General features: G+C 42.6%; 1 protein-coding gene across 3 annotated transcripts in view; it reads left to right on the top strand.

The window, feature by feature from the left end:
* LOC135055003 (uncharacterized) overlaps window positions 1-18,587 on the top strand; it is a 122,116-nt gene extending 103,529 nt beyond the window's left edge. For all 3 annotated transcript variants that reach the window (XM_063958549.1, XM_063958550.1, XM_063958548.1), the window contains 2 exons: window positions 12,303-12,403; window positions 14,850-18,587. In XM_063958549.1, the coding sequence (XP_063814619.1) occupies window positions 12,303-12,403; window positions 14,850-14,907 (159 nt within the window). In that variant the 3' untranslated portion in view covers window positions 14,908-18,587. The remainder of the gene's footprint in view (window positions 1-12,302; window positions 12,404-14,849) is intronic.
* The last annotated feature ends 6,140 nt before the right edge of the window (window positions 18,588-24,727 follow it).

Here is a 24,727-nt window from a genome sequence, read left to right as displayed (position 1 = left end):
TATTTATTGTGCACACTCCTGGGTGTGGTAAGGTAGGAAGAGGGGCGGGATAGCACAGCCTTGACTACAGTGTGCCACCCTACCACACTAATATCAGGCATTGACATTGGGAGGTGGGACAGGCAGGTGGAAGAGCATAGTATAAGGAGGGCCTTATTAGAGGTACTATGTGGGACGGTGGGCTGTGTGTGGCTTCAGGAGTGTCTGTGCCAGCAATAACAGGACCCTTAGTATTTGTAGTTTCTGATTGTAAATGAAGACTTTTTCACATGTTTTTTTCTAAACAGCAAGGATGATCACTCACACTATAGATTATGAAGAACATACATTGAATCCTTTGTTCCCCTATTATTTTTTGGAATTTCCTGTAAGGGGTTAGTGCTGCAAAGACCTGATTTTTTCACCTTCCATAGCTAGTTACTGAAGTCAGAGAATAGGCTAACAATAGTCTTCTGAGATAAACGTATCACAATAGATATCAATATTTGAGCACTGCTGGACTTTGCACTAAAGAACAGAGGTAGCTATACATCAGCAATCAGTATATACCAGGAGCAGCATTGCCAGCTACACATAAGATTATTGTAGGAAAAATATCCTCTAATAATCATTAACTAGTATTACTGACACAGTGGGTTTGATCCCACACTGTCTGTGGTTAACTATGTAGCTTTAACTTGTGATATTCTCAGAATTGTTATGTGACGTGAATTATAAAGATTAAGGTTTAAATTCTAAGGACAGATACAGGAACTGATTTAAGGTAATGGAGCCTCTAGGTCAGGCATTCCCAACCACGGTCCTCAAGGCACACCAACAGTGCAGGTTTTAGTGATATCCAGGCTGCACCACAGATGGTTAAATCAAAATAACTGAGCTACTAATTAAGTCAAAAAAATCCTCAATCAAAAAGGACGTATCAGGCGCTCCTAAACATTAATTAAACTCAAATTATCTCGTACACCTGTATTTTTAGTAGCAGCTGCTCTCATAAGGTGTTCTGAACACCAAAAAACACAAAACAATACTGTCTATAAAGATAAACAATTCAGAGAGCGCATGGATGCAAAGAAAAAGAATAACAATTTAATATAGAATTAATCAATTAAAATGCAATATTGCTATATATTAGAAACATGTATCATAAAAACCGCACTAGTGGAGACCTCTGAACTAATAGTAGGAAATGTTTATAATTCCAAATAAATCCGCTGAGAGAAGAAGTCCTCAATTGAAATAGTGAAGCAAAGTTCAATGTCCCACCAATCAGGTGATAATGCTTAAATGACACAATAGAACCGTAGCAGGTCCACTTAATTCCTCTTAAACAGAGATGGTGAAGTTCTTTAATTTGAACATGCAGAATAGAACTGATGCTTCCCACAGCCTGTGGTTAGGCTGCAAACCCCCCACCGCTATCCGACAAAGATGGTATCTCACCGGAGCAGATGTATTGCCCTGCCGCTTCCAGAACCCCTGGGCAAATGCGGCTGTGTAGATGAGGCAGTCAGAAGCGGAGAGTCCCGATGGATAGGGGAAGAGGAGGGGGGAACCTTGAACCACGGCCAGGTGCTGAGTGCTCCGTGTATAAAAACCAGCGCTGCGGCTGTTTGCTATAGTTGTCTGGGCTCCAACAAGTGCGGTTAAAATCCCTGAACCTTAACGCGTTTCTCCGACATAGGGCAAGTCGGTTTCATCAGAAGGTAGGTAACAAGCTCAAAAGTTGCACTATTTAAAGTGATTGGTAACCAATCAACATTCTCCACATCATACTTGTAATTAAGATAACAGGTGTATAGGTGCACAGCACTTTCAAATTACTCCAAAGACACAAAAAATATTTACCACTAAAACAGCTCAATTGGAGTCTATGGCTATCCTATTAAATAGTCACTTAACACATAGCTGAATAGCTATCATAAGTTAAAAATAAAAATGAAATGAAATAAGGCATCACGGAGAGAAAAAAACATTATTATTTGAATAGACAAAATAAAACAAAACAAAACAAAAATGGATGTGAAATATACCATCCAACTGACTACTGATAATGACAGATTGTGTGGCTCGCCAAACTAATACCAAATAGAGCAAAGAGCAGTGACCCGGGTTCGAGTCCCACTCCACAACCAAATATTTTTCAAAAGATTTTGCTTAAGATAAAAATAAGATTAAATAATAATAATAATAATAATGATGTATCATTATTTATTTATAATGTGCTAAGCACACATGAAAATCTAAAAAGAATAATGAGACGGAATAATGAACATAGACCTGTATATATACACATGTATACATACATGCATATACACACACAACCTAAATAGGTAAAACATGGGTCTATAACCAAGAAACAGTTATAAAAGACATTAATTAGATATGGATAATTAACTATAACCTAATTCGAGTAGCATTAATCAATAGTACACCTATCTAAAGTGTTAACATATGCTTTAATAACCAAACATATGAATACATCTAGGACTAAACTGTATAGATATACATACAGATATAGAGAACAGGGATCCTAATAAAGAGATATTCCATATGCTCATTCACCATGATAAATCCAATAAAGTATAGCAGAGAAACAATAGTCCAAATAAGTAAATTGGTGTATATTCTAGATATTATTCATCTCTATACAGTCATTAAGACCTCTAGGGAATAAGGTACCCAAGGTATATATCCAAAAAGCCTCCCGTTTACATAATTGGTTGTATCTATCTCCTCCTCTGGTAGTGGGCTTAATTTGTTCTATGCCTTGTATTCTGATACAATTGATGTCCCCACCATGTTCTTGTCTCACAAGACTATGTTGGCTTGTACCCCTCCGTATATTATTTTTGTGTTCTAGAGATCGTATATGTAGCATACGTGTGGTACGTCCCACATATTGAATGTGTGCGATATCAACTTCTTTACGATATAAATTTTTTAGATATTGATATCTCTATTTGTAATCAACAAGTGGTTACCTCTACATATCGTAAAGAAGTTGATACCAATAATTTTTTAAATTATGGAAGTTGTCACTTCCGCCCATGGCTAAATAATATTACTAAAAGTCAGTATTATAGAATCCGGCGTAATTGTTCTCATATTGAACAATTTGAGACGGAAGCTTCAGATTTAACTCTTTCATTTAAGGATCAAGGGTATCCAGATAAAATTGTTAAGGAAGCATTGGAAGAAGCACGATGTAAGGACAGAGACTCCCTGTTAGTTCCTAAGGGTAATATGGACTCTCCTTTTACTGAAATTGTACATCAGCCTAGGTTCATCACCAAATTTAATAGTAGTTCCCGTGAACTTAAAAATATTATTCGAAAAAATTTCCCTATTTTAAAAAACGGATAGGATTCTATCCACTGTATTGGATGATGATCCGTGTGTTGTTTTCAAGAAAGCTTCTAGTTTACAGACCTTTTTAGCACCTAGTCATTTCTCCTCGCTACAGGAAAATCCAGAGAATATTAATATTAAAAATAAAGGGGAGGGAATAAAGGGATGTTTTAAATGTAGAAAAAAGAGGTGCATTACATGTGATTTTATTATGGATAAAGCCACTAAGGTTTATTCATCAACCTATGGGCCGTTCTTTGATCTACGGAGTGCGATTGATTGTCGCACTAGTTATGTTATATATGTCATTAGTTGTACGTGTGACATTCAATATGTGGGACGTACCACACGTATGCTACATATACGATCTCTAGAACACAAAAATAATATACGGAGGGGTACAAGCCAACATAGTCTTGTGAGACATGTGAGACAAGAACATGGTGGGGACATCAATTGTATCAGAATACAAGGCATAGAACAAATTAAGCCCACTACCAGAGGAGGAGATAGATACAACCAATTATGTAAACGGGAGGCTTTTTGGATATATACCTTGGGTACCTTATTCCCTAGAGGTCTTAATGACTGTATAAAGATGAATAATATCTAGAATATACACCAATTTACTTATTTGGACTATTGTTCCTCTGCTATACTTTATTGGATTTATCATGGTGAATGAGCATATGGAATATCTCTTTATTAGGATCCCTGTTCTCTATATCTGTATGTATATCTATACAGTTTAGTCCTAGATGTATTCATATGTTTGGTTATTAAAGCATATGTTAACACTTTAGATAGGTGTACTATTGATGAATGCTACTCGAATTAGGTTATAGTTAATTATCCATATCTAATTAATGTCTTTTATAACTGTTTCTTGGTTATAGACCCATGTTTTACCTATTTAGGTTGTGTGTGTATATGCATGTATGTATACATGTGTATATATATATATATACAGGTCTATGTTCATTATTCCGTCTCATTATTCTTTTTAGATTTTAATGTGTGCTTAGCACATTATAAATAAATAATGATACATCATTATTATTTCTCTAACGTCCTAGTGGATGCTGGGAACTCCGTAAGGACCATGGGGAATAGCGGGCTCCGAAGGAGGCTGGGCACTCTAGAAAGATCTTAGACTACCTGGTGTGCACTGGCTCCTCCCACTATGACCCTCCTCCAAGCCTCAGTTAGATTTCGTGCCCGGCCGAGGTTGGATGCACACTAGGGGCTCTCCTGAGCTCTTAGAAAGTTATAGTCTTAGAATTTGTTATTTTCAGTGAGACCTGCTGGCAACAGGCTCACTGCAGCGAGGGACTAAGGGGAGAAGAAGCGAACTCGCCTGCTTGCAGCCGGATTGGGCTTCTTAGGCTACTGGACACCATTAGCTCCAGAGGGATCGACCGCAGGCCCAGCCTTGATGTTCGGTCCCGAAGCCGCGCCGCCGTCCCCCTTACAAAGCCAGAAGCAAGAAGATGGTCCTGAAAATCGGCGGCATGAAGACATCCTGTCTTCACCAAGGTAGCGCACAGCACTGCAGCTGTGCGCCATTGCTCCTCATACACACTTCACACTCCGGTCACTGAGGGTGCAGGGCGCTGGGGGGGGGCGCCCTGAGGCAGCAATAAAAACACCTTGGCTGGCTAAAATACCTCAATATATAGCCCCTGGGGCTATATATGAGGTAAATACCCCTGCCAGAATCCCATAAAAAGCGGGAGAATAGGCCGCGAAAAAGGGGCGGAGCCTATCTCCTCAGCACACTGGCGCCATTTTTCCCTCACAGCTCGGCTGGAAGGAAGCTCCCTGGCTCTTCCCTGCAATTCTACAGTACAGTAAGAGGGAAAAGAGAGGGGGGGCATTAAAATTGGCACTGTATACAGTATATTATATAAAAAGCAGCTATTAGGGACATAACTCAGTTAGTCCCTGTTTATATATAGCGCTCTGGTGTGTGCTGGCATACTCTTACTCTGTCCCCCCAAAGGGCTTTTGTGGGTCCTGTCCTCTATTTGAGCATTCCCTGTGTGTGTGGAGTGTGTCGGTACGGCTGTGTCGACATGTTTGAGGAGGATAATGATGTGGAGGGGGAGCAGATGCCTTTAGCAGGGATGTCACCCCCTGGGGGTCAGACACCTGAGTGGATGGTATTATGGCAGGAAATGAGTGCACGTATAGACTCCTTACATAAAAAATTTGACGACATGCCGACTGTGGGACAGCCGAGTCTTCAGCTCGTGCCTGTCCAGGTGTCTCAAAAGTCATCAGGGGCTCTGAAACGCCCGTTATCTCAGGTGGCACAAGTAGATGTCGACACGGATACTGACACCAGTGTCGACGACGATGAGTCAAATTTAATGCCCGTTAAGGCCATTCACTGCATGATTGAGGCAATGAAAGAGGTGTTAAATATTTCTGATTTACATCCAGGTACCACAAAAAAGGGTATTATGTTTGGGGAGAAAAAACTACCTGTAGTTTTTCCCCCGTCAGATGAATTAAATGAAGTGTGTGAAGAAGCGTGGGCTTCCCCTGATAAGAAATTAGTAATTCCTAAGAAGCTACTAATGGCGTTCCCTTTCCCGCCAGAGGATAGGTTACGTTGGGAAACACCCCCGAGGGTGGATAAAGCGCTCACACGTTTGTCTAAAAAGGTGGCACTACCGTCCCAGGATACGGCCGCCCTTAAGGAACCTGCTGATAGAAAGCAGGAGGCGATCCTGAAGTCTGTATATACACACTCAGGCATTATACTCAGACCAGCTATTGCGTCAGCATGGATGTGCAGTGCTGCCGCTGCGTGGTCAGATAAACTGTCAGAAAATATTGACACGTTAGACAGAGACACGATCCTGCTAACAATTGACCATATAAAAGACTCAGTCTTATACATGAGAGATGCACAGAGGGAAATCTGCCGGCTGGCATCTAAAATAAGTGCATTATCTATCTCTGCTAGGAGATGCTTATGGACTCGCCAGAGGACTGGAGATGCAGATTCCAAAAGGCACATGGAAGTCTTGCCTTATAAGGGGGAGGAATTATTTGGGGATGGTCTCTCCGACCTAGTTTCCACAGCAACGTCTGGGAAGTCAGCATTTTTACCCCATGTCCCCTCACAGCCTAAGAAGGCGCCATTTTATCAGGTTCAGTCCTTTCGGTCCCAGAAAAACAAGCGGGGAAAAGGAGGGTCTTTTCTGTCAAGAGGCAGAGGCAGGGGAAAAAGGCTGCAGCAAACAGCAGGTTCCCAGGAACAAAAGTCCTCCCCCGCTTCCTCTTCCAAGTCCGCCGCATGACGGTGGGGCTTCACAGGCGGAGCCAGGTACGGTGGGGGCCCGCCTCAGGAATTTCAGCGATCAGTGGGCCCGCTCACAGGTGGATCCCTGGATCCTTCAAATAGTATCTCAGGGATACAGGCTGGAATTCGAGGCGACTCCACCCCGCCGTTTCCTAAAATCCGCCTTGCCGATTGCTCCCTCAGACAGGGAGGCGGTGCTAGCAGCGATTCACAAGCTGTATTCCCAGCAGGTGCTAATCAAGGTGCCCCTACTTCAACAAGGCCGGGGTTACTATTCCACACTATTTGTGGTGCCGAAACCGGACGGTTCGGTGAGACCCATTTTAAATTTGAAATCCTTGAACACATACATAAAAAAATTCAAGTTCAAGATGGAATCGCTCAGGGCGGTTATTGCAAGCCTGGACGAGGGGGATTACATGGTATCCCTGGACATCAAGGATGCTTACCTGCATGTCCCCATTTACAATTCTCACCAGGAGTACCTCAGATTTGTGGTACAGGACTGCCATTACCAATTCCAGACGCTGCCGTTTGGACTCTCTACGGCACCGAGGGTATTTACCAAGGTTATGGCGGAAATGATGATACTCCTTCGAAAAAAGGGAGTTTTAATTATCCCATACTTGGACGATCTCCTAATAAAGGCACGATCCAAGGAACAGTTGTTAGTGGGAGTAGCACTATCTCAGGAAGTGCTGAGCCAGCACGGCTGGATTCTGAATATCCCAAAGTCACAGCTGGCCCCACGACACGTCTAATGTTCCTGGGAATGATTCTGGACACGGCCCAGAAAAAAGTGTTTCTCCCGGAGGAGAAAGCCAGGGAGTTGTCTTCTCTAGTCAGAGACCTTCTAAAACCAAAACAGGTATCGGTGCATCACTACACGCGGGTCCTGGGAAAGATGGTAGCTTCTTACGAAGCAATTCCATTCGGCAGGTTCCATGCCAGGATTTTTCAGTGGGACCTGTTGGACAAGTGGTCCGGATCGCATCTTCAGATGCATCGTTTAATAACCCTGTCTCCACGAACCAGGGTGTCTCTTCTGTGGTGGTTGCACAGTGCTCATCTTCTGGAGGGCCGCAGATTCGGCATACAGGACTGGGTCCTGGTGACCACGGATGCCAGCCTACGAGGCTGGGGGGCAGTCACAAAGGGAAGAAATTTCCAAGGACTATGGTCAAGTCAGGAGACTGCCCTTCACATAAATATTCTGGAACTAAGGGCCATTTACAATGCCCTAAGTCAAGCAAAATCCCTGCTCCTACACCAGCCGGTGCTGATCCAGTCAGACAACATCACGGCAGTCGCCCATGTGAATCGACAGGGCGGCACAAGAAGCAGGACGGCGATGGCAGAAGCCACAAAAATTCTCCGATGGGCGGAGAATCATGTACTAGCACTGTCAGCAGTGTTCATCCCGGGAGTGGACAACTGGGAAGCAGACTTTCTCAGCAGGCACGACCTCCACCCGGGAGAGTGGGGACTTCATCCAGAAGTCTTCCAAATGATTGTAAATCAATGGGGTCGTCCACAGGTGGACATGATGGCGTCCCGCCTAAACAAAAAACTAGAGAAGTATTGCGCCAGGTCAAGAGACCCTCAGGCGATAGCTGTGGACGCTCTAGTGACACCGTGGGTGTACCGGTCAGTTTATGTGTTCCCTCCTCTACCTCTCATACCAAAGGTATTGAGAATAATAAGAAAGCGAGGAGTAAACACAATTCTCGTGGTTCCGGATTGGCCGAGAAGAGCGTGGTACCCGGAACTTCAAGAGATGATCTCAGAGGACCCGTGGTCTCTGCCGCTCAGACAGGACCTGCTGCAGCAGGGCCCCTGTCTGTTCCAAGACTTACCGCGGCTGCGTTTGACGGCATGGCGGTTGAACGCCGGATCCTGAAGGAAAAGGGCATTCCGGAGGAAGTCATTCCTACGCTTATTAAAGCCAGGAAAGATGTTACGGCAAAGCATTATCACCGCATATGGCGGAAATATGTTGCATGGTGCGAGGCCAAAAAGGCCCCAACAGAGGAATTTCAACTAGGTCGATTTCTGCATTTCCTGCAAGCAGGAGTGAATATGGGCCTAAAACTGGGCTCCATTAAGGTACAGATCTCGGCTCTGTCGATTTTCTTTCAAAAAGAACTAGCTTCAGTACCTGAAGTTCAGACATTTGTGAAAGGAGTGCTGCATATTCAGCCCCCATTTGTGCCTCCTGTGGCACCTTGGGATCTCAACGTGATGTTGAGTTTCTTAAAATCACATTGGTTTGAGCCACTAAAAACCGTGGATCTGAAATATCTCACGTGGAAAGTGGTCATGTTATTGGCCTTGGCTTCAGCCAGGCGAGTGTCAGAGTTGGCGGCTTTATCATGTAAAAGCCCTTATCTGATTTTCCATATGGATAGGGCAGAATTGAGGACTCGTCCCCAGTTTCTCCCTAAGGTGGTGTCAGCGTTTCACCTGAACCAGCCTATTGTGGTGCCTGCGGCTACTAAGGATTTGGAGGACTCCAAGTTGCTAGACGTTGTCAGGGCCCTGAAAATATATGTTTCCAGGACGGCTGGAGTCAGAAAATCTGACTAGCTGTTTATCCTGTATGCACCCAACAAGCTGGGTGCTCCTGCTTCTAAGCAGACTATTGCTCGTTGGATTTGTAGTACAATTCAGCTTGCACATACTGTGGCAGGCCTGCCACAGCCAAAATCTGTCAATGCCCATTCCACAAGGAAGGTGGGCTCATCTTGGGCGGCTGCCCGAGGGGTCTCGGCTTTACAACTTTGCCGAGCAGCTACTTGGTCAGGGGCAAACACGTTTGCAAAATTCTACAAATTTGATACCCTGGCTGAGGAGGACCTGGAGTTCTCTCATTCGGTGCTGCAGAGTCATCCGCACTCTCCCGCCCGTTTGGGAGCTTTGGTATAATCCCCATGGTCCTTACGGAGTTCCCAGCATCCACTAGGACGTTAGAGAAAATAAGAATTTACTCACCGGTAATTCTATTTCTCGTAGTCCGTAGTGGATGCTGGGCGCCCATCCCAAGTGCGGTTTATCTGCAATACTTGTACATAGTTATTGTTAACTAAATCGGGTTATTGTTGAGCCATCTGTTGAGAGGCTCTATTGTTTCATACTGTTAACTGTGTTTCATATCACGAGTTGTACGGTGTGATTGGTGTGGCTGGTATGAGTCTTACCCGGGATTCAAAAGCCTTCCTTATTGTGTACGCTCGTCCGGGCACAGTACCTAACTGAGGCTTGGAGGAGGGTCATAGTGGGAGGAGCCAGTGCACACCAGGTAGTCTAAGATCTTTCTAGAGTGCCCAGCCTCCTTCAGAGCCCGCTATTCCCCATGGTCCTTACGGAGTTCCCAGCATCCACTACGGACTACGAGAAATAGAATTACCGGTGAGTAAATTCTTATTTATTATTATTATTATTATTATTATTTATTCTTATTTTTATCTTAAGCAAAATCTTTTGAAAAATATTTGGTTGTGGAGTGGGACTCGAACCCAGGTCACTGCTCTTTGCTGTATTTGGTATTAGTTTGGCGAGCCACACAATCTGTCATTATCAGTAGTTAGTTGGATGGTATATTTCACATCCATTTTTGTTTTGTTTTGTTTTATTTTGTCTATTCAAATAATAATTTTTTTTTCTCTCCGTGATGCCTTATTTCATTTCATTTTTATTTTTAACTTATGATAGCTATTCAGCTATGTGTTAAGTGACTATTTAATAGGATAGCCAGAGACTCCAATTGAGCTGTTTTAGTGGTAAATATTTTTTGTGTCTTTGGAGTAATTTGAAAGTGCTGTGCACCTATACACCTGTTATCTTAATTACAAGTATGATGTGGAGAATGTTGATTGGTTACCAATCACTTTAAATAGTGCAACTTTTGAGCTTGTTACCTACCTTCTGATGAAACCGACTTGCTCTATGTCGGAGAAACGCGTTAAGGTTCAGGGATTTTAACCGCACTTGTTGGAGCCCAGACAACTATAGCAAACAGCCGCAGCGCTGGTCTTTATACACGGAGCACTCAGCACCTGGCCGTGGTTCAAGGTTCCCCCCTCCTCTTCCCCTATCCATCGGGACTCTCCGCTTCTGACTGCCTCATCTACACAGCCGCATTTGCCCAGGGGTTCTGGAAGCGGCAGGGCAATACATCTGCTCCGGTGAGATACCATCTTTGTCGGATAGCGGTGGGGGGTTTGCAGCCTAACCACAGGCTGTGGGAAGCATCAGTTCTATTCTGCATGTTCAAATTAAAGAACTTCACCATCTCTGTTTAAGAGGAATTAAGTGGACCTGCTACGGTTCTATTGTGTCATTTAAGCATTATCACCTGATTGGTGGGACATTGAACTTTGCTTCACTATTTCAATTGAGGACTTCTTCTCTCATCGGATTTATTTGGAATTATAAACATTTCCTACTATTAGTTCAGAGGTCTCCACTAGTGCGGTTTTTATGATACATGTTTCTAATATATAGCAATATTGCATTTAAATTGATTCATTCTATATTAAATTGTTATTCTTTTTCTTTGCATCCGTGCGCTCTCTGAATTGTTTATCTTTATAGACAGTATTGTTTTACTAATTAAGTCACCTGTGCTGAAGCCTGGATATCACTAAAACCTGCACTGTTAGTGTGCCTTGAGGACCGTGATTGGGAATGGCTGCTCTAGGTGAATAACCCTCTAAGTACCTCCCCTTCCATTTGTCTGTTCTTTGCAGAAAATTCTTTAACCACCAGTCTACAATCTGAACCTCCAAAAAATCATTACTTAAGGTGACCATAAACGATACAATTATCTGTCAGATCATCTGCCAGATTTGGCTGGGAGGAATGAAAATCTGGTAATGGATGAGAGGAAATGGAAAATTACCATTTGCTGTCAAACACTGGAAAACGGACAAAAACTTTTCTTCATACAAAATGGTTAAATCCATGATATAGGGTCTAATTTAGTATGGAATGCTGCTGCGGCAGCATTCGCATGCTGAAGCCCTGTGAAGTGTGCGCACGCTCAGAAGCCGCAATGCGTATGCGCACACTGTGAGATGTGACGGCATCTCACATCTGCGAAAGCCTCTGCCTCATTGACAGGCACAGGCGTTCACTGGTCAGGAGGGGGCGTCAACTCGGCCTTTAAGGAGCGTTGCGGTGGCTTTTGGGGGGGTTTTACGATACAGACACCGCAGACGCGTCCGGACCGTTTGTGGGGCAGCCGCTGAAACCCGAAACATGGCAAGTAGACACCTGGCTTTGCAGGGAGGGGGGGGGGCTGGACGCGACATGTTGGACGGACTGCGTATTAAATTTAAATTTGCCTGTCCAGTTGTGATGTCATTGTCAGCGGTTCCTGCAGCCGCTTAACGCGTGGGTCCGTCGGCTGCCCATACACACAGGCATCTCGTGCTGCAGGGCCGACTTGATATGTCTGTGAACTACATCATTCTCAGACATATCGGCTGTAAACATGAGTGAATGAACAAGCGATATATGCTTTGTCAACTGTATGAACATTATATAACATAAAGTATACCCAGCCTTAGACATTGTGATATTGTATCTTACACTTTTCGTAATTACACTTTTCCCAATTAACTGTGTAACTATATAACAGGGGCGCTTGAAAGTTCGCAATAAAACTCCTGAAGATGAAACGGCCAAACCAGACTCAGAAGAGGCAAAATCGCCTGGGAAAGAAAAAGCAGATTCTTCAAGGTAATATGCATCATATGAAAAACATAGGAAGGAAAGAAAAAAACTTTTGTCAGTTAATACTTAAAATGTATATGCAAAATAAACGGGTTGCAGTCGGGATCCCAGCGGTCAGCATACCGACGCCGGGATCCCGGCTGCTGGGATGCTGGCACGGAGTGCGAGCGCAACAAAGCCCCTTGCGGGCTCGGTGGCTTGCTGCGCGTGCCACAAATTCTATTCCCACTCTATGGGTGTCGTAGACACCCTCGAGTGGGAATAGCCCCAATGCCCCCTCCTAGCATCCTGGTGGACGGCATCCCGGTGTCGGTATGCTGACCGCTGGGATTCCGAACCGCCAGTCACCTGACTACATCCCAAATAAACATACAGTGATTAGCGGGGAGAAGGCACAACTGTCACATAAGACTGTACAGTCCCTAGGGGATAATAAGTAGAAACGGAAAGAAAAGGGTATGCTTCCACCTTCTGCTAAACGCATTAATAATAAACATATTCTTAGTAGATATATATATCACAGACGTTAACTAAACATATGATAGATTTATCAAATGAAACTTAAATATGCAAGAATTATACACAAATAAACATAATCACTCATAGGAAGTTAGACAATGGGAGGAATTCAATTGTTTAATCGTGCCGAATCTCCTGTCTCAAGTGACGGGAGATCGCAGTATGCAGTTGTACTTCCCAGTTATCACGCTGATCGCATCCATATCAGTTTGGGCGCTCAAATGAAGTTCTCGCGCCCGCCGTCAGAAACATTTGAATAGGTGCCACAATAACAATTTAGGGCCTTATTCGGCTTCAGTTGCAAAATTGTAAATTAAATTCACAAATCATCCAATTATCAGATGTTTGCACATGTGCTGTGACTGCATTGCGCGTGCACAAAGGCCAAAAAAGTTCGCAATGCGATCGCAGGCCCAGCAAAGTGCATTTGCATAGCGATTGCCAGGAAGTAGTCATTTGTTGGATGTTACATGGCGTTTGTGGGGAGTGGCTGGGAAAATGCAGGTGTGTCGTGACTGTTTTCGGGGGGGTTCATCTTGCATCAGCTGTGGTTAAAAACATTGCACCACTGCGACTGCAGCTGCGTATATCCTGCGTATTCATGGTTCAACCAGAGTTATCGACGGTACTCGATTTCTACGTATGCATCACAATTATGCGAATGCATGCGCAAATTTGCAGATGCATCGGTTGGTGTCACATGTGTTTTTAACAGAAGCACTGAGAAAATCGCAATTTCTGTCTCAATAGCGATCCAAGCTGAATAAGGCCCATAATCCATTTATTCTATATTTAAGATGGTTAAATATTGAGGCTTTTCCCACTATAAGCCTAGGAAACGTAACACATTTATTTTTTATAAATGTTTTGTTTTTAAATAAAATCAAACAGAGAAGGCTGCACAATCCTGGGATTCAATGCAGCAATTCTAAACTACATAGTATTTGTGACTGAATCAGGTTTAGATCTTCCACGGCAGGTTGAATTTACTAAAGGTCATTTAGTAAATTCAGTGGTTTTGACCTCAACCTGCTAGTGATCCATGGCGAGATTAGTTACATTGGACATTTATTGGAGTATTTTACGTATCTTATAAAACTGTGCTCTTATGCTGCTGATTTGACCAGTTCAGTTACTCTATTTTTATTTTTAATATATTATCCACACAACCTACTGTATTCATGTTATATTTTAAACCGGTTTTTACACCGTGGATTATATCTAATGGGGTTTTAAATTATTTACTGCCAGGATTTGATTATGTCTAATAGTTTATTTATAAAAGTATTACTGTTTGTAGTAGGTTTCTCACATATCATATAAGTTAAGAATATGTCAATTTTATATATATATATATATATATATATATATGCACACATACATATACACTGTAGATATATATAGATATAGATCTATTATGTGTGTGTGTGTGTGTGTGTGTGTGTGTGTGTGTGTGTGTGTGTGTGTGTGTGTGTGTGTGTATATATATATATATATAATTTGTGTGTATGGAAAAGACAGCACTCAGTGAAAGATATAACAAAAAAAAATGGTGGTGCAAGGTCAAAAAAGGGTTAATATTAACACTCACTTTTTCCAGGTTATGAAAAAAAGAGATACCAGCACTCACTTTTGGGGATGAAAAACGATAATTTAATCCTCCTAAAAATTCCATTGCATGCTATATGCAATGGAATCTTTGAGAAGATGAAATAATCGTTTTTCATCTCCAAAAGTGAGCGCTGGTATCTTTTTTTTTCATTACTTGGGAAAAGTGAGTATATATATATATATATATATATATATATATATCTTTTCTAATGGTCATAAGAGCTGTCTCTAACAGCGTAAAGCAGACAGGAACATTACATAGATATACAGGTGTTTAACCAGACTAATCCCCTTATTCATTAACGTCCGTTGTCTGTTTCAGCCATTCTCTGAACTGGCTACATGCACTGAAGAAAAAGAAGAAAAAGCAACCAAAGTGACCGCCATCCACCTAGATAACAGGGCACCAATGTATGGATAGTTGGGTTGTCTCTAGCCCAGCATTTTTCAAGCTTTTTGCATCACATACCCCCTTATAATGGCAAGTGATTACCATTCACCCTCTGATATGTGCCAGCTTATTGCACGCACCTTCTATATGTATTCCAAACACCAAAATACTATGCATAAATATATAACAGGCAAGCTACACCTTTAACAAATAACCCATCTAATTCGGTTTGTATATTTTTTCATATTTACCGGTATATTAAACTGTTTTGTTTTTTTGTGTTGAATGTAACATGTTTTTTAAGTGTTCCTAGAATCTTCCAGAGGTACCTCTAGGGGTGCGAGTGACAAGTATCAGCTCCCCCAGCTGATAACAACCTACAATTCTAATGATGCCTTATTGGGAATGTACATGTGCAGCACCATAGAGAATTGAGGGTGACTGTTTTTTGCTATTCCTTATGTTCTGGCTGTAAATCGTTTTTTTTTTTTTTTTTTTTAAATCAGTAATGACGCACCTTTATATTTGTGTGGATTTGTTTACTTGTTAGAATTAGTTGTTCTGTCTTTTTTTCTGTTTGCTATACACACAGGGAGACTATACTTACAAAATGATTATTATATTAGGTGGTTTTATATGCATGGCACCAGCAGAATTTATTTTGCCTGGACAGTGTAAAATATATATTATTACTTGAACATTCTACTTTAAAGGATGTATTACGGTTTTTAAAAATAAGACTTCTTGCTAATTAAAATGACTATCTGTGAGCTTTATCAATGAAAAGTTCAAATTTGTAAAGTATATGTATAGATTCTTTTTTTTAGAATGTATTAGTTTATACTGTTCCCATCTGTGATATATTCATTCCAGGTAAAACCAACTGGCAAAGGGGGAGGTGATAGAGGTAGAATAAGGCATTCCCAATGTCTCAAAATGAAATAGAATATTAGAGATGGTTTTGAGAATGGGGTGTTGGGGTGTGGCTATTTCAGTTTTGGGCGATCACCAGGATATGTCCGAGCACATAACAGTTGTGTTTTGAGATGGAGGGCAGATATAAGTGGAGCAGTGCAAACCCTCGATAGGAGTTTTCAGGAATGTTAAAGGCTTCTGTTGGTTGGATTATAGAACAGCTGTATTGTCTTCTTCACCAGTTATAAAAATCCATTGTCGCTAAATCAAATTAGTCTTGTACAGTGTCGGACTGGCACATAAAGGGCCCACCGGGGGTATGCAGTGGTAGGGGCCCATGATTAGAGGTGTGGCCAGCCTCCAAAGGGGGTGTGGCCAGCCACCACAGAAATTTGGCTAACCATTAACTGGTCTGGACTCCTTGATAATTTATATAGTAATTAATGCTAGTGCATACATGATAATGTGCCAGATTGATAATGTGCCAGATTAATGACAGCAATGTACTGTAGAGAATACATCATAATCCTGTGCAGTAAGGTAACATATGTATAATATATAATTCAAGTGCACAGTCTAGAACCTGATCCCTAGAGGAGGAGGAGGGCCCCCCAGGCAGTGGGGCCTACCGGTGGTTTCCCCTGTACCCCTGTGGGCCAGTCCGAGCCTGGTCTTGTACTTAACCACTTAACTAGTCAGATCACATGCAACTGCGCTGCCCCACTGTGTCCCACAGTTTTTGATGAGGCGATCCATTCTGCAGATGTGTATAATATAATATTTAAATATTTTGTAAAATACTTTTTAAACTATATTAAATAAAAAAATAAAAAACAACTAGATGAATGGTTTTGAAGGGAAAAATCATCAATTAAGTGGTTAAAGAGAAAGAGTGTCTTTGGAGAATAGAGCTGGACATGTTTAGATTGGGAATCAGTTTTGTTAGGACTTTAAGGAATAGGTTTCATATGGCTAATGGGGCAGATTTATTAACCTGGAGAAGGCATAAGGAAGTGATAAACCAGTGATAAACGCAAGGTGATAAACGCACCAGCCAGTCGGCTCCTGTCAATTTACATATTGGAGCTGATTGGCTTATGCCGTCTCCAGGCTTACTACATCTGCCCCAATCAGAAATTGCTATGGTAAATTTATAGTTATTGACCGGTTTAGGGGTCCAGACAAGGGGTATTCGGGAATTAAGGTGATGCTCATTCTTTTTTAAGCCCACACATCTGTGTAATATTGTTCTGATATCCTAGTTGCTAGTGTGCCACTGTTCTCAAAACCAAGTGCCACATTGTTCCATAACCTCAAGTGTCAGTATGCTATTTTTCTATAACCCCAAGTGTCACTGTACCATTATTCTAGAACCACAAGTGTCAATGTATCATAATTTTGTCTTCCCAAGTGTCAATGTACGATTGATCTGAAACCCCAAGTGTCACTGTACTATTGTCCTATAGCCCCAAGTGTCAGTATGCCATTATTATGTAACCTTACGTGTCAGTGTACCATTGTTCTGGAACCCCAAGTGTCAGTATGCCATTGCTTTGGAACTCCCAGTGTCAGTATAAAATTGTTCTATGGCCCCAAGTGTTAGTGTGCCATTGTTCTTTAACCCAAAGTGTTAGTGAATCATTGTTTTGTAACTCTAATTGTCAGTGTACAATTGTTTTGCAAAGAGGTACTGTAGATCACAAAAGAATGTATTCCATATCTGACAATCATTGGAGCCACAAGAGATTTTGCAACCTCAAGTTGTGCACCTCTGGTCTAATATGAGCATTCTAGATTCTATCAAATAAATCTAGATACACAAAACTATATTTTGCTTTGCATATATTTAAGCCATACCCATTGTTGGGCATTTTTTTAACATAATAATATAGAAATGTAATCAATGTGTTAAATTTGTACAGGGCACAAAGTCCACCTAATAGAGTACAATGAAGAATCAAGCACCAGACATTGATTGTGCACAAAAAGTACTTAATAATAATTAATCACCACATGAAAGTGGCATCTGCACAATTGTAAAGATTGTATACTTTGATATTTAGAATTCCAGGTTACAAATAGGAGGATTCATGCTTTACTTGATGTGTGCAGAGCATGTAATATATGTCTATCAAACGCAAATACAAAAACTTTTAACAGTGGCATCCTGAAGCCTAAAATATTTGACTATTCTCAGGTTCTGAAGAGAGATAAAGAGATAAAACAGTAAATAAAGTGCCTATGTCTTTATTCTGATGAAATACATGAAAGAGTTCAGTTATTTTTTATTAAAAAATTTTTTAAGAATTATTTAAATTAAACAGAAGTTTTGATTATCCTATATATTAAAAGGCTAACGCTCCTCACCTCTATGGGGAAATTCAAGTATTTTGAGTGTCGGCGGCCATTAGATGGTGCCTGAAGAAAAAATCAAGTGTTGCTCCGTTTGGGCGCCCATAGTTGCCGGTGCTGACATCACTATTATGTTGTTCTGTCATTTTGACGAGTTCACAACTAGTATATTATGTTTTCACATAGACCCCTGTTTTGCAGCATGTGTAAGGTTAATATCATTGGATGTGAAGCCATGCCTGGTGCCCATATTCAAATCAACTGAATCTACCCCTACATCAGGGTTTTGGGAGAAATACAGTTCTGAGAACATAGCCTGTATACTTTACTTTTATAATATTGTCTATTACTTTTTTTGTATTGCACAAACCAAATCCTGATTAAATTTGAATTTCAAAAGGTGATGTAAGCAGTGATTATTGGCACTAGGAGTAAAATCATACAAGTAACACATTTAGTGGCGGATTGTACCTATGGGCTGCAGCCCCCACAGTAATTTCAGCTATCCCGCTCAGTGTCAGTGAGCCAGATGCAGTCCGTGAGTGCACTGGCTTCACTGTGACTGGCAGTGACTTCCTGTTGGAAGTCCTACCTGTCATTCACAGACACACAAGGCAGTCCCATTGGGAGGTGTTTCCTCCCTCCGGGATTGCCAGACCGGGCTGCGATAAGCAGAGAGCTGGCTTCCTGTAGGGAGACACTCCTTGCCTCGTCAGCCCTAGTCGGCTTCTATGGGCTGCAACCGATGCAGTCCATAGATGCCAGGGGATTGCGCATGCACTGTACCGCCGCCACTACTGCGCATGCGCTGGTCCTGGCACCTGACAGCTACGTTTTGCAGGCTCAGGGACACGGGACTCTCCTCTCCGGCATGGGTAGTGGCAGACCCCCTACCTAAAAAATGTAGGAGCCGCCGCCGAACACAATAATTTTGTTTTCAAATAAACATGTGAGAACCAATTCTGTGTCAGAAATGATTTTATTCACCTTTGTTCAGGAGATAAGCGGAACAGATTAAACATTTGATTGCAGTGCGCTTGCAAAAAGAGTTGTGGTCATGGCACACTGCCTAAACTGGCCATACATCAGAACAATTTCATGGAATGATAAGCTGGCATTGTGTGGGAGCAAATGATAATCAACTGTTTGCTCCCACACAGTGAAAAACAGGCAAAAACAGGGTGTAGTCAAAACATTGACAATGACAATGTCGGCATTCATAATCATTCATTGTTAAAAAGTTGACAGGCAATGTGTTGACATTCTCAGAATGCCAGCAGATGAAATGTCAACGTTCTCAATGGTTAGGCTGCAGAAAGAGGTTAAGGTTAGACTGGGTGGGAGGGTTTAAGCACCAGGGGGGATTAGGGTTAGGGCAGAAATACTTATATCGGAATATTGCAGGATCGGAGGTCTGACCTGGAAGGGACAATCACATGACTGTTGGGGCCCAGAAGATGCCGCTGCAGCCTCCTCAAGCAGATAAGTCACCACAGGGCCACCAGGGATGATATGTCGACATTCTAACATGTTGACATTTCATCACTGTTTACATAATGAAAGTCAACATGGTCAACATTATGAATGTCAACATATACCACAGCTCTTTCAGTTAAATCTGTTGTGTAACAGTACTCTTATCTCCATGGTCATTGGCAATTCCTTCTCCATTCTCATTCTCTCCCACCACAACTTTAGCCTGAATTACAAAATCACTTCTGCAAGGGGTAATGAGCATTCACTGATGGTTGGCCTATCTGCAGGGTGTAATGAAAGAGGAATGGGACCCCATAGTGTATGTGCACACATCTACTGTCTCTGCTAGGAACAGGAAGGTAAACAATCATTTCAGAAAATGCAATGCGGAGAAATATAAAAAACATCATGAAGCATATTTATTTATAATCGGGTCATAGACCTGATAATTGTAATTTGTCATAAGATTTGCAAGCAGCCTGTCCCTGCTGTGTGTTACAAGTGATGTGGTCGCTGATTGCCACAGAGATCACTCCTCTATCAGGACTCCGCAGTGTTAATGCGTGGTCTGCTGACCATGCATACTTCCTCAGTATTTTCCGCAGTGTAACCCATAGGCTTCACATTCCAGAACTTGGCACAGTCGATAGCCTAGCAACCCCCATAAAAATCTATGGGGGCTGCTAGTGCTGTTGGAAATGGAGGGACACAGCAGACATGTCGCAAATATTATTTGATAAATTGGCCCCTATATAATCCAAATTAGAACAGTGCTAACAATGATGTACAGATTCAGCCATGAGTTTCATATAATAAAAGTATATCACAAGAGGGTTAAGCATATGAAACAAAGTAGCCTTGATTCCTTGTCAGTACCTATTGGAATGTTTCATCCAAATGTCATTCCAATCAGGAACTCTGAAAATGAACCAACAGTATAAAATCAGCACAAATGCTCAGCGTTATAACGTCACTCTTCTTCGCTGTTTCTGCTGATATCCAAATTAAAGTTATTATAAGAAGTTTTTTTATGTTATTTTTCTGTGATATTACGATGCTAGCTACTGGACTGCTCCCAACCTAGAAAAAGCAACCAAATACATGGCATAGTCACATTTTGCTTGTTGGGTAAAAACGGGGCTATTTGGGTCAACTTGAGGGTAAGTTAGTGAGGACACATCTGTAGGTTCCCTGTAACCAGTGCCCTCATTCCACAAATGCTCACTTGACTGCAAGGAGTTTATACATTTCTACATTGTAGAAAAAGTTTTTGTAGAAAGCTTATGGATGTATTTACAGTGGTGACATAAACACTTCTTTGAGGGAAATGATAGCTTGCAAGGCTGATGGGAACCATGAAGTGGGATCAGCTCCTTTCTTAGCCAATGCAGTGATGGGATCCACCAAAATAGAATTGCACAAATCAATCTACAGTAGTCGGAAAACGTCAATAGTCTTTGTACGACCTTAGAACTAGTAAGATTGCACCAAAAGTTAGTGCAACAGTTGTACGTGGTAGCAAGGAGGGGACATACACGCACCCCCAATTATGTGGAATAGGTCCCAAGGGGAGCAGGTCCATAGATCATACGTGGAAACAGATCAGATGGGCACACAGAATACAATAGAGCACCAACACTTTACTGCTCCAGATCATATATTATCATATCAGATTTAGATCCCGACAGCCAGAACCGGCAATGAGTGCAGCGTGTCCCCTCGTGGGCTCGCTGCGCTTGCCATGCTTCAGGCTCGGTGGCAACCTTAGGTCACCACAGAGTTATATTCCTCCTCAGGTGGTGGTGTGGACAGCCGGGATCTCCACAGCTGGCAAATTGAATGCCTCCCGTTTATACTGTACTTTGATTATCACTTAATCATTTGTTAGTTTTGCATAGGGTCACGCTCTTGGGCATATTTCTTTTTATAAAGGTACACATTGGTTGAATATGGTTGAATATATTACCTTTCGCAAGGATCCCCTTCCCAACTTATAACAAAATGATGAGCAACCAAAGAGGGTTGGGCATGTCTCATACTTGATGACTCACCTGGTTCCTGCAGAAGACACACAATTTTTCAGGTATTCCCCCGCACCACCAGAAGATTGGACAACTCTCCCGCATTTGGCCCAAAAATTCTAGTGTAGTGGGAAGAATGCCAGTCTCTGTTGAGGGGGTGGGGCCTAATTTTGTCATACTATGCTACTCGCCACCATTTTTTGGGTCTAATAACACATATAGCCTGGCCACAACCCCATCGTTGCCCACCTGCTTCTCCTCTCCGGGCATCTCCCAGAGAGGAGATATTTAAAGTAGGTAAGTATAACATGTCTCCAAAAAAGATTGCTACACCTACTGTATTTGAGGAAGAGTCTGAAGCATCAGGGTAATTCATTAAAAAGATATTACAGGAAATATCACAGATATCTCTTGCTTACTTTTGATTTCCTAACCTAAATTCATCAAGCTCCGAAAATAAGACATTTTCAGAGCCTGCAAAGTTTTGCCATCTTCAGATGGTGTTTGTTCCCGAACCCCAACTTCTTCCTGTGGGAAGGAGGTCCGAGTTGTGAATAGGCTTCCTTTCAATCTTTGGATCAATTGTCTCTGCACCACAGTGATGTTGAATAGCTTTGGTGTTTATATGCTCACTTAGGGTGGGATGCAATAACAGCATCCACTATGCAATATATCCTGTCACTTATCGGGTACATACTGGCATTAATAAAGCTGGTATGTACACCTAGAAATGTGATTAGAATTGCAAAGGACAGCTCTCCCGATAAGAGCTGTCCTTTGCGATCACTTGATTTCTGGGTTTGGGAGTTGTTTCACGCATGCACAGTCAGGGGCAAACGCAGGATTTATTTAGGGGGGTTTCCGTGGGTGTGTATCTGTATGTATGTATATATATATATATATATATATATATATATATATCGGATGCAGTTAAAATGCCGGCTGCCGGGATCCCGGTGTTCGAGAGACCTACATGCCAGAATCCCGACAGCCGGTGAAATACAGACGAACAGAATCCCAATATCCGCAGGGTATTCCCACTCGGTTAGTTGCTCCACGCCACCAACTGAGTGGGAATATAACCTGTGGCGAGCGAAGCAAGCAATCGGGCCCGCAGCGAGCCCGCGAGGGGTCTCGCCGCCTCGCTTACGACACACAGGATGCCACTGTCGGTATACTGACACCCGGCATCCCGTGTGCTGATAAAACATACTGATAAAATATATATACAAATATATATATATATACTGTGTATATATGTGTATATATATATAATGTAGATATAGTTGGGCGGCACTCATACAGACTCCACAGCTTGAGCAAAAAGTGACGATTTATTCAGCCAACATGTTTCGGGGAACGTAGCCCCGTCCTCAGGGCCAGACAAAACATACATCATAATGACATGACTTATATAGTGAAGACAACACCAAAACATTAAGTGCAAATCATACTCACCTGCCACGAGGCGCTGCCGCCCGCCGGACCGTCCAGCCACACTGCCGTGTCTCCTTCCAGTGACGTCAGCGGCACGCCGCGTCGCAGGCGAGTATCCCAGGCAACCAGGCTGTGTACTCGGGTGGTCACCTAGGGAACATTGAAAACCATTGTATTAAGTTTTGGTTTTCAATGTTCCCTAGGTGACCACCCGAGTACACAGCCTGGTTGCCTGGGATACTCACCTGCGACGCGGCGCGCCGCTGACGTCACTGGAAGGAGACACGGCAGTGTGGCTGGACGGTCCGGCGGGTGGCAGTGCCTCGTGGCAGGTGAGTATGATTTGCACTTAATGTTTTGGTGTTGTCTTCACTATATAAGTCATGTCATTATGATGTATGTTTTGTCTGGCCCTGAGGACGGGGCTACGTTCCCCGAAACATGTTGGCTGAATAAATCGTCACTTTTTGCTCAAGCTGTGGAGTCTGTATGAGTGCCGCCCAACTATATCTACATTGTCTATCTGGGATTGTGCAGCATTTCCCACAGGGAAGGCACCTCAGCAGATGTGATTGTTTGGGATTGGAGTGCCGGGCCATCCTCTACTTGTGTATATATATATATATATATATATATACATACATGTATAGACATACCACACACATTTATACACAAACACACATGCATACATACACAAATACACATACTGTCCATTCCTGTAAATACATACTTCATATACAGTATTGGTGGTATACATACCACCAGGGGCTGGGAGCAGTGGGAGGCACGAGCAGACTAGCGGTCTGTGAGGAGGGAGAGAGCTGCTGCTGCTGAGCATGTGCAGCCAGCAGCTCTCCTCGGAATTTCTCTCTGCTGCTGCAGTAGCTCCGTGGTCCCGATTGCGATTGCGGCTTTTGCTGTCTCCGTCTCACAAATAAGCATTTGGCTCATGAGGGGGGGTTTCCAGGTACTCGGAAACCACCCCTGCGTGCGCTACTGACAGTGAGCCACTCGTGGGGGTGCTGGAAGGGACCTGATTGGATCCCTCTCGGAGGGAAATGAGAAAAGAAGTTCATGGGATTTTACTGGGTATCATATCACATTCCGTAGCTTGATAAATATGGCAATGTGATAAAATTTAATTTTCTGTGTTTTGTCTGCATTTTTACCTTTAGTACATCCTTCCCTAAAAATTTCACTGCTAAAATTTCAATGCTGTCACTTCTACTGTATTATACTTTGCTGCCATCTAGTGGCCAAACGGTAACACTCACAGACAGTTTCCTGTATATTACTTGCATACTGTGGCATACCTCCCAACATTTGAAACTGTTGATGCAGGACTCCCGCGCGCAGCCGGAAGGGGGCGTGGCCTTTATGAAGGGGCATGGTCTCACAACAGTGTCACAAATAGAGAGCCACACCCCAGTTTTCCGTCACTGAAGGCATGGCCAGCGCTGTGTGAACTGCTGTGTGAACTGCTGACATGCCCCCAGTCCCCCGTCTCCATTGCTAAACAGAGCAGCAAGTGACTCTACCCCCTCCCACTGCAGGACACTGCGGCCCGCAGGTGGGACAGCGATACAGTTCCAAAAAATGGGACTGTCC

Source organism: Pseudophryne corroboree, chromosome 3 (assembly GCF_028390025.1).
Source record: "Pseudophryne corroboree isolate aPseCor3 chromosome 3, aPseCor3.hap2, whole genome shotgun sequence".
Classification (NCBI taxonomy): domain Eukaryota; kingdom Metazoa; phylum Chordata; class Amphibia; order Anura; family Myobatrachidae; genus Pseudophryne; species Pseudophryne corroboree.
This window is presented reverse-complemented; position numbering and strand designations above follow the sequence as displayed.